At 39.3% G+C, this 17,382-nt stretch overlaps 2 protein-coding genes and 1 long non-coding RNA gene across 3 annotated transcripts; 2 read left to right on the top strand and 1 right to left on the bottom strand.

The window, feature by feature from the left end:
- The first annotated feature begins 7,158 nt into the window (after positions 1–7,158).
- LOC133714675 (probable pectinesterase/pectinesterase inhibitor 12) lies at positions 7,159–9,657 on the top strand. Its single transcript, XM_062140859.1, has 2 exons — positions 7,159–8,421; positions 8,773–9,657. The coding sequence occupies exons 1-2, from the start codon at positions 7,470–7,472 to the stop codon at positions 9,468–9,470; spliced, it is 1,650 nt and encodes a 549-aa protein (XP_061996843.1). The 5' UTR covers positions 7,159–7,469; the 3' UTR covers positions 9,471–9,657.
- A 302-nt stretch (positions 9,658–9,959) lies between these two features.
- Positions 9,960–12,738, top strand: LOC133714671 (putative pectinesterase/pectinesterase inhibitor 45). The gene is made up of 3 exons (XM_062140843.1): positions 9,960–11,268; positions 11,361–11,521; positions 11,659–12,738. The coding sequence occupies exons 1-3, from the start codon at positions 10,337–10,339 to the stop codon at positions 12,357–12,359; spliced, it is 1,794 nt and encodes a 597-aa protein (XP_061996827.1). The 5' UTR covers positions 9,960–10,336; the 3' UTR covers positions 12,360–12,738.
- Positions 12,519–13,394, bottom strand: LOC133714679 (uncharacterized). Its single transcript, XR_009848785.1, has 2 exons — positions 13,239–13,394; positions 12,519–12,805 (listed from the first exon to the last, which is right to left on the bottom strand). It is a non-coding gene; the product is annotated as an uncharacterized LOC133714679 (long non-coding RNA).
- Between the last annotated feature and the right edge of the window lie 3,988 nt (positions 13,395–17,382).

The raw sequence follows: 17,382 nt of genomic DNA, 5'->3' as shown, positions 1-17,382 counted from the left end.
GGTGAATTTGCTGGTGTTATGGTTTTTAAAACGTCGTTTTTCTTCTTCTTCTTCTTCTTCTTCTTTTGTTTCTGATTTATAACAAAAGAAGAAAAAGAAAGAGGAAAAAAAAAACAGAATAACAAATCATTTTGGCAGAAAAACAGTGCAAATAACTATGAATATTCAGTTGACTTTCTTTGTTTGAATGATTTGTTTTGCAGTAGTACATGCTACTCATCAATAAAAACAAACCAAGTCTCTAATAATTCGCCTGCTCAGCTTATTAAATGCGGAACAACTTGGTAAATAGTAATGTATATCATTTATCATCATAGATTGAATGCTTTAGATAGCATTTGCATCCGAAGTTAACTTGATCCATCAATGTAAGTGTATGCATTCGTATTGTCATTTGCTTGACTGTTGAGTGTCCTGAACTCCTGATCATTGTTTTTATTTTTTATGCTCCTCAGGTTCTTAGAGCTGCAATGTTTTATGCAAAGGTGGGAAATGCTGCGATGGTGTATACAGGAGACTATAATATGACACCAGGTAGGCATCTTGGAGCAGCTCAAATTGATCTATAATATGACACCAGATAAGCATAAAAAAACAATCACTTTGTCAACTAAAGTATATATGAACAATCACTATGAGGTAGAGCCTGAAGTTGGTGCTGTGTTTGATAGTGACTTTGTTGAAAATGTGAGTTCTCTTCTACCAATGCTTAAATTGTCTAATTTAATTTTGAGTTTTCTAGCATTTCTGACCAAATATATGAGTTCAAATTACTTCTATTGATTTGTATTTCCTTTGATCTGTATTTTTTTGTGCTTCCTCAGTTTCAAATCTTTTATATATTTTATAAGCTTAATAGTTAATACCTGAAATCACCAAATGATGTCTATAAGAATTATACTGATTTTGAATTGATTTGACACCTTACAAACATGAGCAATGTTCAATCACAATACAGTGTCATTGTCAATATTCATAAGCATCACCTAAATATCTTTAGACCTTAGCTTACACCCGACAAACTATTGTAGTACAAAACTCACAGTTATTACCTGTCAATTATATAGTATCTATAAAGAAAACAAAAATACTTTGTTCCATCTTCCTGATTTAATTTTTATGTTTCTTTAATCTAACTTTGAACCTTTTGTTCTCTCTCTCTCTCTCTCTTTTTTTTTTTGTGACCTTTACTTCTGCTTACAGCAATTTTCTCTTCAAGTTACTTTTGATACCTTTGCTTCCATCTTCTTGATTTAAATTTTAGGTTTACTTAATCTGACTTTCAAGCTTTTAATGGTTTTTTTTTTTAGGTTATTAAAACCATTACACAGGTTTAACTCTCTCTCTCTCTCTCTCTCTCTCTCTCTCAACAATTCATTGTTTTTGTTTTTCTAGACTACAAATGAGAATATGGAAGTATTGGGAGAAATAGACAAAAATAGTTGCATACCAGTTTAGTAATGGTAAATTGGTTCAATCTCTTCAGTTAAAAGCTAAATGCATCCATTTCTTCAACATCATGATTCATTTGACTATGCAAATAAATTAGTTAGTCTGCAGACTGACTTTCTTTACATATCAAGTGTTCCTACAAATTAAGCTTCTGTGGCCTATACTTGTTTTCCTTTTTGCAATCTATAATGTCATCTCAGATACCAGTTGACAAATTTTTAGCTTTCTTAGTCGCTAGAACTTCTTGGATTATACCTTACAAAGTGGTTGCATTGCAGATTCAGAAAGGTTTAGGTATGCAAGGGATACATCATTCGGAAAGAGTCATTTGAACTTCTGGAGCCAGTCATCAGTTTTCCTTTGCATTGTACATAAAGCACTACTTTGAAGTTGAGCTTTATTGCATTGTTAATAGGAATTTTGTACTTGCAATTGTTGGATTTTACAAAGAATTAACTCAGTAATGCATTGAGTATGTAAAAGCTATAACAACAAGGTTTAAGGGTATTCTCCTTTTCTTATCAGGTGTGCTTCTTCAGACAGTTTTTCAGGTCAGTTACTATGAGTACCTGACGCTGAGGCATGGTTTTATCTCGGTAAGTAAAACAGTTTGAAAACTCATTCTCTTACGTTTACGAGGCCTTAGGTCAAACTGAATCTCAAATTCTATGGTTTGTGATTTCAGGCACATTTAGCACTTGAGATCATTTTATTCTCATGCTAATGGGTGAGAGAAGAGGATCTGGCAAAGGACTGGAAACTGCACTTGAAGCATCTTTGTTGTACTTTATGATTTTCTGAGGAGGTGAAATTGGTCACCCGAGACCATAGGAAGAAGGTCATTTTGTTAAACTTCATTGTTTTCTTTGGTGCTTTTTTGTTTCTGATTGGTTCAAGACCTGCTATTGCTGAATATATAATTCTATTTCAATTTGTTGTGAAAACTAGAGAAATCAGGTCAGGAAAGTTTGTTTGTTTGTTTGTTTAAATAAAAAAAAAAGGTCAGGAAGGTTTTTTTTTTTTATCAAGAAGAAACTTCATTAATAATGAACTGGATACAATGAGTTTTGGCAACATCTCATACTCAGAAATGGCCGCTGGACTTCACACTCGAACTCCATAATGACTGACTGACAGAGCCAAAAAAGGCCCCAACTCAACTACAGACTTAAAACTTGCACAACAATTAAACAACAAAGACAAAATGCGCAGGAGCAATGAATCCTTGACACACAACTTTGTCAACACAAACTCGCCACTTAGAGTCCTCTTGATCTGCCTTTGATCGACCAAGTCTACATTCGTTGTGACTTCAAACCCGACCAAACTGAAATGCTGGACAGTCAGACCTGAGACTAAATGCTGGACCCTAATGTCAACAACGTCAATCGACAAATGCTCCAAATCGCCATCACCTCCGACCGAAATCAGACAGGAACAACCCACTAGAAGGCCAAGGATGATTGTCTATGCTAGTATGCCACCGCCAGACATTTTCACCACCGCTGTTGACCCAACTCCAGAACAGGAACGCCCCTTAGACCGCCGAAGAGAAGATTGTCTATGTCAAAATTGCAGTGCACCCGACCCATATGTGCAAGGAGTTGGAGAGATATTTTATTTAATATATTATTTGTGTCTCTGATAATTGATTGTGGGAAATAGTATAATCTTGGGTCAATTTGATTCTAATTTGTAGTCTTGGCCTAAATTTCTTAAGAGTAGCTTGAAAGTTGGTTATTAAATTTGATGTATAAAATTCCCATTTGTTTTTTTTTGTTTTCAGGTAAATTTAAATGTTGAAGAGCCTAACGTTAAAAAATTATATGCAGGTATAGATGGACGCGGAGATATGAAGCTCATTTATGGAACAAAGGGTCTTGGAATCCAACACAAAGGAAGAAGGGAAAACAGGTAAGTACTTAATTACTAGCTACACTGCTCAAAACCACTTAATTGTCAGATAAACATATCTTGAATCATCTAACACAAAATGTATATGCAGGGGCTTATGAGGAAGAAGAATCCACAGCAAAAGCATATGAGTTGGCAGCACTCAAGTAGTGGGGAACATCAACTTTTACAAATTTTCCGGTGTCGGATTATGAGAATGAAATTGATCTGTTGAACACTAACAAAAAGAAGACTTAGCCTTTCTAAGAAGCTAATTATTCATCTTCAAATTAATAAGCAGTTGAGCAGCCTACCTTAACTGTTGTAAAAATTTCAAGAGATGAATTTGATCTATCTATTTACTAATTATTTGATAGCTTTTTGTTCAAACCTGTTAAATATCAAATTCATACTAAATTGCTCTCTATAAATGAGTGGATGCAAAATGACACATCTTTAATTTTTCATTTGTGTTTGATTAAGTATTTACTAGCAATATATAGCTCTCCGTGTATTCTTTTAAATTTTAAAGCAGTTGCAATTTCAAAGGAATTGGAAACGAAAACCCATTTTAATGTTTGAAAAAAGAAAAGGTCATCGCAAGGAACCAGTAGTGGAACAAGAAGAGGAAGAAGAAGCTGCATATATACAAAGGGAAAATGGTAGCAAAATGAGCCTTCACTCACCCGCAGCAAAGCGCGGGCTGTATGTTACTCGTGTATGTAAGATGGCACGCAGCGTCGCAGCCAACAAAACGAACCAGTCTTTGCTTTCAAGTTCCGCATGCAATTTGAATTCTAAATGTCAGTTACTGAGACTGAAATCAGAGCTGCACAATAGTGACGCCGGCCGAGACTTAAGTGTGTGGATAATATATAGACCATTGTCATCTCTTATTGTGGCAATCATACATTCCCTCACATTCCATCTAACTAAAACCAATTCAGATCTTTCAAAAATGTTAATCTTGGCTAATGGGAAGCTTCTTCTGCCGGTGTGGAATTAGGGGATACCAAGACTCCCTCTACACACACTCCAACCGCCAATTCTACCGTGACTGCAAGATCAGTGGTATTTCATATTTGGTGACGCCACAGCCGCGTTCCAATTAAAACTGCCAATTCCTAGCCAGACCTCGCCAAAGCAAATAAACACCACCACGGCCCATGGCCGCAAGTACTCGAACTCGTCCACCAGCTTCTCATTCCAATTCTGCAACATATCAGCTGACTCGGACCTGTTGGCTGCGGCCGCAGTTAACTCTAGCACACCTACGTACCTTGGTAGACCACTGAAGCCATATTCAAGAACCATTATCATGCAGTCTTTCTTGAGCAATGTTGTACGTACGTAACTACGTACAGCCTGAAAGGTGGCTAGAGTGGAAAGGTTCCCCCTTCTTTAGGGATACATTGTTCTACGGGGAGTACATGAACTCCGGGCGAGGAGCGAGCAGCCTGAGCCGGGTTAAGTGGCCGGGGTAGCAAGTGTTTAACTAGTCGGGTCAGGTGAAGAACTTTACAGTAGGGCAGTTTATTATAGGAAACTTACGGTTGCCCTCTACCGGTGTCAAATATACGGATGGATTTGGGGATTAGCAATAGGGTTGAAGCACATCATCTACATTTCACAATTGTACGTATCTAATCATTGATTCTTCTAGCTAGAATCCATTATTCTTATTTTCCTAAACACATTTAGATTGAGCAGGAAGAGGATCCAATAAGTACCTTTATATATATATGTTGGCATCTGGTTCGTCACTTGTCTGCTATATGAGTATATATATTATGCATTGAAATCTATTGAAAATAGATTAGACAACAACTTAACTATCCATAATGTGTAAACTATCTTCTAAAAAATAATTTTAAAGTAAGAAGTACCATTACTAATAAGTTTTATCAAAAAGTTGTACCCTTTCAGCAAAAGCAGAATGAGTTCGATTAAAAAAGATCTCTTGCAAAGGACGAAGACCTAAATCAAAGATTTAATTAACTGCACTGAAGACGTCTTGTTCTGAATTTGGTTCGACCGCCGATGCTAAAGCTGCAACATACATTTTTGTTATGTTTGGCATATAAAGATCTTTGCTTTTGAGTCGCTTGCATTTTGTGTGCCTTACTGATCACGTAGTTTCAATGTATATATGCAGTTTGCAAACTGCTGTCATCTTAGCATTAAATCTTGGAAAAAATGTATAACTAGTGCGACTAGGATAGCCCTTAATATCTTTTGAATATATACTTGGTTGGAAATAAACCAGAACAACAAACACAAAATAATTCCCTTTTATACAGGGCAATTAAGCACTATTTGTTTTGGATTATGAAATTTGAATAATCAATTCTGTCTTTAAACTTATATATATTTCTTGGCATATTTGTTAATTTCTAGAACAAATTAGCATATAATTATTGGCGGTGCTGGTCAATTCAGGCGTTGGATCAATGAGACAGGTATATCTGCAGATAAAGAAGGCTATAAAATTGTAGTAAGGAATCTGGACACGTGAGATATTGGCAAATATATTAGGACAAAATTAATAATACTGATGCACATATTGTCTTTGTCCCCCGTGATTTTTCACCAGACAAAACACAAGTTGCAATGCGCAAATATCATGTTGTCTAAACTTTCCATATGCGAAATTCGCAATGCACTCGTATATTTGTGATGAACCGACACATATAGTTAACAATATTAACTTGATATATATTATTAGTATATTTTTGAATAATGATTATAAGCCATATTTCACCACTAAAAACATGGCCTCATTCCAGTTTTAATTCATAGATAAGACCGAACGTTATTCTGTATGACTCCATTTTCATAAATCGATCGATCAGAGTCATCTATCATAATATCACAGTCTTGTTTACCAATGATTCTAAGTTCAAGTCTTTTATCCTCTGATCGTACAATTTAATTAAGCCACGTTAGTTCTACTTTCTAGTCTTCATTATTTGAATTCAGACCATTCCTTTCATATCTTCATGTCTGTGTAAGCTCAAACAACAATTGAGAACTCACATTACCCCAAAGATTACTTTCACCTTAGTCATAACCACTGAACCACATGTGCCCCATGTCCATGACTTTCCTCTTGAACAGGCCAAACAATATGTTTCAGAGTACCTTCCTGGCTTCCTCCCATACCTACTCTCAATCCTGATAACATGAGGTTCCATTAATGGAACCAAAACCAGAGACATACAGACGCATAACCTAATGAATAATTAAACATATCTATTCTACGAGAAAAAGAAAAACCAACATTTTCTGAATACAGTCCCCCTTCCCTTAATCCACTTTGGAACTTTTCAACGAGACAAAAGTCACAACTCACAACACTACTGTATGAGTCTATATTCCCGTGAGTTTAAGATCAGAACAAAAAAAAAAAATTAATATATGTAAATCTTGTTGTGCGGAAGCGGTAAATGAGTCTCACACATACGAATTCAATAATGCTGATACTCCCTCCACTTTAGCCACCCGGTACCCGTTCTGTTTTAATACAAAAGGCCTCGTCAATAGTGTGTGTGGTACCATTCCACCTTTCTGATGTGGGATTCCAAAGGGCTCTAATCTAAGCCACACTTTTCCAACAATCTCCACCTTGGATCCCAATCCAAACGGGAGCTCCTCCAAATTGCAACTTGACCGTATGAGACACCAAGTCCCAAGTGTAACCTGGGCTCTGATACCAGTTTGTTGTGCGGAAGCGGCAAATGAGTCTCACACACACGGATCCAATAATGCCGATACTCCCCCCACTTTAGCCACCCAGTGTAGAACGAGTATGGGGTTTTAATACAAAAAGCCTCGGCAATAGTGTGTGTGGTACCATTCCTTATAACCCAATGATGACTCTTCACATTTCTGATGTGAGATTCCAAATGGCTCTAACCTAAGTCACACTTTTCCAACAAATCTTTCATTTTTTTCAAAACCTTATAAGAATCTGTGCTAATCATTAATTAACCCTAAGCAAAACCATGCAACTTACGTTCCCAAAGAAATTATTTAAGTCTCTCACCTAGATACAAACTTTTATGCTTCTCTGCTCTCTTACATGTTAAAGTCAGTTTTGTCTGTCACCGAGTCTCCTATGAATTATGGCTTCCTCCATCCCAAAAGTGCTTTTGCAGTTTTTGCTTCTTTGTATAATCTTCTTCTCAACAACTAAGGCTCTCCGCAATTCTTCTTCTTCTTCTTCATCAACAACTAATACTCTCAATCCCCATTTGTCTTCCATTAAATCCTTCTGCAAGTCCACTCCCTACCCCGATGTCTGTTTCGACTCACTGAAGCTCTCAATCTCCATCAACATCTCCCCCAACATCCTCACTTACCTCCTCCAATCCCTCCAAATCGCGCTATCCGAAGCCACAAAGCTCTCCGATCTTTTCTACAAGGCAGGACTTTACTCCAACATTGTTGAGAAACAAAAGGGAGCAATCCAGGACTGCAAAGACCTCCACCAGATCACACTCTCTTCCATAAAACGATCAGTTTCTGGAGTCAAGTCTTCGAACAACAAGAAACTAAGGGATGCAAGAGCCTATCTCAGTGCTGCCCTCACAAACAAGAACACATGCTTGGAAGGCTTGGAGTCTGCTTCTGGTCCTATGAAGCCAACCCTGGTCAGCTCCTTAACTAGTACATACAAGTATGTTAGCAACTCTCTTTCTGCTCTCAAGAGTCAAGTGCCTAATCCAAAAGGCCGTAACAACCGGCGTCTGTTGGGAGTTCCGACATGGATTTCTCGGAGAGATCGCCGGATTCTGGAGAGCTCGGGTGACGAATATGACCCGAGTGAAATGCTGACAGTATCTGCAGATGGTAGTGGGAACTTCACCACCATCAGTGGTGCTGTTAATTTTGCTCCAAATAATAGTTACGACAGGACTATCATCTATGTCAAAGAAGGGGTTTATGATGAAAATGTGGAAATCCCAAGCTGGAAGACAAACATTGTTCTTCTTGGAGATGGAAGTGGCATCACTGTCATCACTGGTAACAGAAGCAATGCTGATGGTTGGACCACTTTCAGATCTGCAACAGTAGGTAAGTAAAATCTTAATTAATACAGTTTTTGGTTTGTTGCATGTTCACCGGCTACTAAGCTTGTTCGCATTTCGGAGATAGGGTCATCAAATTTGTTAACGAACTGATGTGGCAAGTTATTTTTCATTCATTTTTTTTCTTTTTCCGTTCATTAGTAAGATATCGATATGATATATTCACATGGAAAAATCCATGATTTTTTTTTCTTAAGGGTGAGATGATCGAAAAACAAAATAGATAAACGTTTTGAAGGGTCTTAATGCAAGTTAGAAAGTTTGTTTGTGGGTTTCTAAGAAAGCTCAAGCTGAATTAATCACACTTGGCTTTTTCCTCAACTTCCTAAACTTTCAGCTGTATCTGGGGAAGGCTTTCTGGCAAGAGACATAAGTATTGAAAACAGAGCAGGACCAGAGAAGCACCAAGCAGTTGCATTGAGAGTAAATGCAGACCTTGCTGCATTGTACAAGTGCGCCTTCAGCGGTTACCAAGACACAATGTATGTGCACTCTTTCAGACAGTTTTATAGAGAGTGTGATATCTCAGGGACCATAGACTACATATTTGGTAACGCCGCTGTGGTAATCCAAGATTGCAACATTATATCCAAGATGCCAATGCCGGGACAGTTCATCGTTATCACAGCACAAGCCAGGGACTCCGAAGAGGAGGATACCGGAATCTCAATACAGAATTGTTCAATTGTGGCTGCTGATGACTTGTACGCCAACAAGGACAGTGTCAAAAGTTACTTAGGCCGGCCGTGGAGGGTATACTCTAGGACGGTTTTCCTAGAGTCCTACATTGATGACTTCATTGACCCCAGTGGGTGGACAAATTGGTCTGGGGACATAGGCTTGGACACTTTGTACTATGGAGAGTTTGAAAATTATGGACCTGGTTCAGGGACGGAGAGTAGAGTAAACTGGACAGGGTATCATATTATGGATTACTATGATGCATCAAATTTCACAGTATCAGAGTTCATTGCAGGTGATGAATGGCTGCAGTCCACTTCATTTCCTTATGATGATGGGATTGATGGCATCTGATCTCTGAAGTGTGTTATATGAATGTTCTTGTCAAAGAAATGAAGAATTCCCTGCAAGATAAGAAAAGAGTATCAATGTTTCGTACATTTCTAATAGGTATATGAAAGGTCGAAGTTGTATGAATGTGGTGAAATATTTACTGATAATTTTGAAAATTATGGGCAGTATAAAAAAGCTACAATATGGGCATGAAGCTCTAGCTGTATCAGCAATAGAGATAGGAACATTTTAAAAGACAAATGCTAGAAATACAATTTACGACAATTTTTCCATTTCTAATTACATAACGTGTCACTAATAGCACATCATAACAAGTAGGCGCCAACCGCCGCACAATGTGATAATCTAACATGGTCAAAATATGGTTCTTCTAACATTATATGTAATGTGGAGCTGTAATTGTCAAATATACATGATACAAGAGTAGTCATGAATTGGTTATAGCTTTAATAAGAACCTCACAGAGAACAGAGCCTAGAATTAAAATGACAGAAGTGAACTATGTTCATATATAGTTTTGAGTGCGGTAGAAAAGTAATTTTGGGAAGTTGAATTGTGGAGGAAAGAATTCGCGGGAGTTGCGGTTGGAAAGGAAAGGACGCTAGCTGCCATCTTCAACTAACTTCAGTAAAAAATAGAACACCTAAAAACTCTCCTGACCAGACCTCCTCTGTCAATTGCCAAAATAATAATGAGACTCAAATTTCAAACAGAAGAACAGAGAGAAAGGGAGAGGAAATTTTGGTTAAAGCTGTAGCATCTTCCTCTTTGCATCTCTTTCCGCATCGTATTTATTCCCACTGTGTTGTGTGTGGCTGGCCTGAATTGTTAAGGCAGAGGTTTCTCTGCCTTAGCCACTCTCAGCAATGGCATTCCAGGATTTCGACCAGATAACTGAGCGCCGAAAGACCGAGAATGCCCGTAAGCTCAAGAGGAGGATTATCATCGCAGTTGTTGCGGTCATCCTCCTTGTTGGAATTATCGTTGCAGCCATAGTGATTGTGAACAAAATGAAGACGGACAAGGCAACCAAAAAAGCTAGCAAACCTGCTACAGAACCACCAAAGCCCACGGAAGATCCACCCACCCAAGATCCAACCAAGAATGAGACATCAACTTCTAGCAAGATTGTACAGCAGATGTGCGGATCAACTGATTACAAGGACAGGTGCAAGGAAGTCTTCAAAAATACAAAGGACCCCATCTCTAAACCCAAAGAAGTCATCAAGACCGCCATCTCTGGAGCCTCGGATGAGGCCAAGAGTGCCTTTACCAAAGCCAGCGAGCTCACTTTTGACAAAGAGGAAGACAAGGAAGCCTTTGAGGATTGCAAGGCACTATTTGACAATGCCAAGGAAGAATTAGAAGAATCCGTGGATCAAGTTGGCAACAGTACCACTTCTGGGAAAATGAGAACCGGTGTCTTGAACAGTTGGTTGAGTGCGGTCATATCATACCAGCAAACATGCATTGATGGGTTTCCTGATGGAGATGTGAAGTCTAAAATGACGGAGACCTTGGAGGCCACCAAGGAGCTCACTAGCAATTCCCTTGCCATGATTTCACTACTTTCCGAATTAAAGGTACCTGGCAGTGGAGGATCATCAGGTTCATCACGTCGTCTTCTGGCACAGGACAAGGATGGCTTTCCTTCCTGGCTGACCCATGAGGAGCGACGGGTGTTGAAGAAAAACGATGAAAAGCCCACACCCAATGTCACCGTGGCGAAAGATGGCAGTGGGAACTACAAATCCATTAGTGAAGCATTGTCGGCCATGCCTGAAAAATACGAAGGAAGGTTTGTGTTGTGCTGTTTAATTACTTTATGCATGGAGTGCTGTCATAGAGTGCATTATGATTTTAAACAGTTTTACGCTTATGACAATACAGGTATATCATCTATGTTAAAGAAGGAGTCTATGATGAGACTGTGAATGTGACAAAGAAGATGCCAAATCTTACCATATATGGTGATGGATCACAGAAGAGCATCATCACTGGGAATAAGAACAATGCAGACGGAGTTAAGCTGTTCAACACTGCAACTTTTGGTATGGCTCAACAAATATCATCACAATGCATGCTCAACTTAATGCCAATAGAACATGGGGTGTAAGGCCTACCTCATCACCATGTTAAGCCGTTTCTATTATTATCTTGCTCATTCCTTTTCAACATTGTATTGCAGTGGCCTTAGGAGAAGGTTTCATTGCAAAGTCCATGGGATTCAGAAACACAGCTGGTCGTGAAAAGCAACAGGCAGTGGCAGCCAGAGTCCTAGGAGACCGTGCTATTTTCCTCAACTGCCGATTTGAAGGGTACCAAAACACATTATTTGTACAGGCTCATCGGCAATTCTATAAAAGCTGTGTTGTTTCCGGCACCGTTGATTTTATCTTCGGTGATGCTGCTGCTACCTTCCAGAACTGCATAATTTATATCCGGAAACCTAAGGAAAACCAACAGAACATAGTTACAGCCCAAGGAAGAACCGACAAACGTGAAACCACGGGAATAGTGTTGCACAATTGCAAAATCTTACCGGACAAAGAATTTGAGTCTGAGAAATCCCAATTCAAGAGTTACCTTGGGAGGCCGTGGAAGGAGTACTCAAGAACCATAGTGATGGAGTCTACAATAGAGGATGTGATTGACCAAGATGGATGGACTGAAATGGATGGAGACTTTGGAACAAAGACTCTATTTTATGGTGAGTATAACAACAACGGACCCAGGTCCAATACTGATAACAGAGTGAAATGGCCTGGCTACAAGGTCCTTAATAAGGATGAGGCTATGGCTTTTACTGTAGGTCCTTTCTTGAAAGGGAATGCTTGGCTCAAGAATCTCAATGGTGTTCCTGTTCGATTTGGCTTATTTGGTAACTAGCTAAGGGCTTCATTTTCATATACCAAAATGATCAGAATTTCAAGAAAGATTAGTGGAAACATTTGTGTCTCGAATGAAAGTGATGTTGTCAATTTCTTATTTCAAACTGATGATCATCCAGGCAGAGAAATTGACATCCTGTTGTATCTTGCAACACACTAATATACATTAGCCTTAACATAAAAATGAATTACGTACAACAGATGTTCATCTTGTAGAAAACGAAGAAATGCTAGCTAGGTTGTACTTGTACTCAAATATTCAATGCTAGGTTTCGGAGTTTTCAAAACTGTGTCACAAAGAGGTGGAGACGTCGTCCTTTGTAAGTTGAAGGGTGTATTTTGGTGCTGCAGAATAGAAAAAGGATTCTCATTTTCTACTTCTTTTTGGTAAAGCTCAATTTCAATCCAAATCCAACAGTTTGCTCACTTCTCTTCTCTTGTATGCTTCAAGTTCAACAACAAAAACACAAGATATAGATAACCCTTGGATTGACAATACAAGTTCATAACTTCATATTAATAATCAAACACAAACAGATAAGGATCATATCCTCAAACGGAAATTTGAATGTGGTAATTAAACTATGAATCTAATAACCAATAACCCATTTTGAACTGGTAGGTAGGCATTCATTATTAAAACCACAAAATAACTTTGAACATGCAAAATATGTATGAAATTTGAAGAGAATTGAATCTATGGAATACCTTTCTCATTCTCTTATCAAATGGGTATGAAGTTCAGTAACTTTAACCTTTCAGAACAGTGAAAAGACAGAGACTTTCTCTTTTTCTAAGAGATTCATGCTTGATAAACTTAAAGCAACAACCTTTGAGTTCTTTGCAGTCATAGATATAGTAAGAGGAGGAGGCTTACAAGTTGAGCTGTTGAAGCATCATGATTCACAGGAACTCAATATTGCTTTCTGTACAATTGACTTGGTTCCTCTACAGTTGAAATGCTTACACCTTCTGAACCCAGAAAGACAGGAGTATCAGTTCTAGCTATGCCTCCTGGGCAAAGCCTGTGTGAGCCAGGACTTTTTTTAGGGCTTGTGTGATACTTTTTCACGATGGGCTTTTCTGTGTCTTTTGGCCCAGTCCTTTTAGGGATTGATTGATTTTTCAGCCTTTTAGGGGCACGAAAAGAAAGTAATAATTTAAAAATAAAAAATCCTTTAAAATAACTCTAATGAGCTGTTTATACTAGATGATTTCCGCAATATGATTAATTTTCTCTCCAAGTATTTTAACATCTTTGTTAAAAAAAAAGAAAGAATTTATAATTGACAAAAGAATTAGCTGGGAATTGTTATTGATGTTAATAAAATATATATTTTTTAATAATTTCGGTATTGGACTTAACAATTTATATGTAAAAAGAAAAATTAATAATTAATTATATGTTTGATGGCAAGAGTGTTTATAATATTATTAGATTATCAAAAGTTCAAAACTTGGGTCCAAAATGGACAACTGGTCTGCACTTCTTTCTTTGGTTTGAAAGAAAAAGAAGAAACCCATGAACCATGGGAATCGAACCCACAACCACAAATTTCAGAGCTTTCTACTCTACCAACTGAACTATACCTTTATTCATTTGCTTATCTAGTTAATATATAACATATACGTTTTGAAAATCAAAACTGGGGCACGTGACCCAGTGTGCCCCTGTCTCCCTCCGCCTCTGAGGTCAAGGAACACCAGAACCCTCACATAAGACAAGAGGAGGACAGGGCATCCAATCCAGTGGGGGACGTAGGATTATATCTATGTGGGGACAAATTCTTTTTGAAAAAAATAGAATGAGCCTTAACGGAGGAGCTAGGTTAATATTACTATTAATATTTTCACAACTTTAAGGTAAGGGAAAAGAAAAAATTCTAATTCATACATTTTTTTTGTAAGAAAGAAAGAAGGAAAACAAAAACGCATTTTTGAGCAAAACATAACAAGTATCACTCAATACAACTCTAATTATATATAAGCAAAAAAAAAAAGGAATTACTGGGATAAAAACAAGAAGAGAATGGCAATCAACAACAAAGTACAAAGCACATGTATTAACAATACATCTATAGAAACTAGAAAGAATTTTTTATTCATTTCTTTTATGTTTGTGGGCCAGCAACACAATTTTTTTACTAATACTACATGTAAAAGATCTTGTATTGCTCTAGGGACTTATATTACTTTTCAATGGGGGCAGTCTTGCTGGAAAAACTATGAAGCAAATCAAACAAAACTAAGAAAATGACTGGGGGCAGTAGCTCTCGGGGCAGTAGCTCTCACTGGACCTTAGAGCAAGTTCACCCGTTGGGTCACCAGGTCACCCACTATTCACTACTTTTTAATGTTAATTTCACCCTCTGGGTCACGAGCACAGTGTATTTCGTGCCCTGGGTCACTGGCACAGTGTATTTCGTGACCCAGATAATGAAAATATACACTAAAAAGTAATGAATAGTAGGTGACCCAACGGGTGAACTTGCTCTTAGCTACGTTCTCCCCTGATTCCATCATACAAAAGAACATTTAATAAGGAGGGAGGTGGGTTTAAAACCGAGTGACTAGGACACTTCCTGCAGTAGGCAAGAGTTGCGAGAAGGTCAACTACTCTATTTGCCTTTCTGCTGATCCAAAGCCAACTGTAGTGCCGAGATGAAGACATAGCTCGGGCTTGGGTAACAATGGCAAAAGTTTGCCAATCCAAAAGAGACTCATTTTTCAACCTATTTGTTTGAAAGGTAGAATCAAACAATAAAAATAAGGAAGTAGTGAAAAACATCAATACATATTTTATTAATGTATTATATTCAAGGCGGAACTACTCTAAGGTTTGCAGGGGTCTGGAAACCCCCCCCCCCCCCCCCCCCCCCTTAAAATTTTGTGTGACGTTTTCACTTATTATATATATATATATATATATATATATATATATATATATTCATATATGTGTGTTCCAAATATAAGAAATACAGAAGTATGTTTAAGACAAACGTCAATACATGTTTTATTCATGTATTATATTCAAGGCGGAACTACTCTAAGGTTTGCAGGGGTCTGGAACCCCCCCCCCCTCTAAAATTTTGTGTGACGTTTTCACTTATTTTATATATATATATATATATATATATATATATATATATATATATATATATATATATAATGCTCAAAGTCCAGCGGTAGCCAAACCTTCGTTTAACGCGGGTCCGGTGGGCCTGCTACTCTGAGGACTTGGTGATCTTCGCTAGCTGTCAAATGAAAGACAGGGCGTCAGAGGGAGACCGCGTTGGGCGGTCTTCACTTCTCCGATGCCTAAGTCAGTCGATGCATATAGACAGCATAACAATAAATGAGTAGTAAATGCATAATTAATGAGGAGAGAGGAGAGAACCTTTTATAGATGAGGAGAAGGCTGATATTCTCCTTGTTTTCGATGTGGGACTGATGTGCTTCAGTTCCCAGCGTCAGGAGCTTCTGATGCTATCTTGGCACGGCGCGTCGGCGGTGATCTGGGGGCAATCCGAGGCTCAGGTGGTAGCTCGCCTGGCTGTGTATCCGTAGGCTACTCCTTTGGTGGGAGTCAGTACCGCTGACGGTACCATGAGCGTAGCTCATTATAGCTAATTATGCTTGCAACTGCACATGTAGGTACAAGTCCCCAGTCAAGGAGGGCAATCTTGGTTGGGGAGTTGCTCAGCGGTTTGAAGCGTTACCTTCCGCTAGACTTGCAACAACATAATTAGCGTCAGTGCGTTGTCAACCATGGATTTACTGAGTGAAAGCTTTATACCATTTCGGGTGGGCCCCTGCTAGGCTCCCCAAGGAGTCCCCCACTCCTCGGCTAAGATGGACCTCCGGATGGTCGGTAAATTGTTTGTTGAGGGGGAGCTGCACGGAGCAGAGGGTGTTGAGTAGCGAGCCCAATCTTTAGTACCTAAGTGACGGAGGTCAACGTGCCTGATCAGGGCCGTCGTAGACTGTTGACAAGTCCCCGTGTCCCGTAGGGACTGTCTGACAGTAACGCCGCGTGGCGGTTGTTGTCAGAGTGAGGCGTAGCCTCGGGATCCGCCGCTGGCGAAAATCCCCCCGCTGGTTGTAGCAAGAAGCAGCGTCGCGGAGACGTGCCTGGCCGTATTTTATTGAGCGGTGTTGTGCTCAGCAAAGTACGGATTTTGCACGATAGAAAGGGAGTTCCGCTAGTGGTGTCGTGTAGCGGAAGATGTCCCGCTTGCAGGGTGACAAGGGAGAAGTTTTGCTTAGCGGAGACTTCGTCACTTGGCAGAGGTGACAAGGGAGAAGTTTCGCTGGCAAAGTTTTGCTTAGCGGAGACTTCGTCACTTGGAAGGCGACAAGGGATAAGTTTCGCTAGCAGAGACTTCGTCACCTGAAGGTGACAAGGGAGAAGTTCCGCTAGCGGAGTTTCGCTTAGCGGAGACTTCGTCACTTGAAGGTGGCAAGGGAGAAGTTCCGCTAGCGGAGTTTCGCTTAGCGGAGACTTCGTCACTTTGGTGATCTTCCCCTCTACCAGTTACTTCAATTAGATGCTTCGTCTGAAGGTGGTCGACACGTGGCTGGCTTCTAAAGGGTTAGCGTGTGGAGGCGTGCCTCCTCAGGCTGCCCATCTTCTCGCCATTAATGTGAGTAATTATGGATTTTGTAATTGAGGCGTCGCCTCGGTTAATCCGGAGAGTAAGTGCAGACGTGGGACACGTGTACGGCTGGTGCGTAATGTCGTTTTTTAGCGGACGGCCTAGAATTCTTTGACGTTGACATAAAAAGGGGGGAACTTACACTACACCAAAAATCTTATCAGACAACGGCAGAAAACCGATGTGGGATTTGGAGTCCCACCGTTGTAGAGTGAGCCGTTGTCTGATGAAAAATCAGACAACGGTGGAACACAGTTGTGTGATAAACACACAGACAACAGGTATGTGTTATAACTGTTGTGTGATAGCTCGGCAGATGCCAAGAGCAGCTGCGCAGCAGTTGAGGCGCTGTCTTCAGACAACAGT

Source organism: Rosa rugosa, chromosome 1, assembly GCF_958449725.1.
Source record: "Rosa rugosa chromosome 1, drRosRugo1.1, whole genome shotgun sequence".
NCBI lineage: Eukaryota > Viridiplantae > Streptophyta > Magnoliopsida > Rosales > Rosaceae > Rosa > Rosa rugosa.
The sequence above is the reverse complement of the archived record's forward strand: the minus strand, read 5'-3'. Positions and strand labels throughout refer to the sequence as shown.

Bases quoted from the DNA above. Each gene is read 5' to 3' on its own strand.
- LOC133714671 (XM_062140843.1), top strand. From the start codon at position 10,337: ATGGCATTCCAGGATTTCGACCAGATAACTGAGCGCCGAAAGACCGAG. The intron at 11,269-11,360 runs GTTTGTGTTGTG...ATGACAATACAG, and splicing joins CCTGAAAAATACGAAGGAAG to GTATATCATCTATGTTAAAG. The intron at 11,522-11,658 runs GTATGGCTCAAC...ATTGTATTGCAG, and splicing joins GTTCAACACTGCAACTTTTG to TGGCCTTAGGAGAAGGTTTC.
- LOC133714675 (XM_062140859.1), top strand. From the start codon at position 7,470: ATGGCTTCCTCCATCCCAAAAGTGCTTTTGCAGTTTTTGCTTCTTTGT. The intron at 8,422-8,772 runs GTAAGTAAAATC...CTAAACTTTCAG, and splicing joins TTTCAGATCTGCAACAGTAG to CTGTATCTGGGGAAGGCTTT.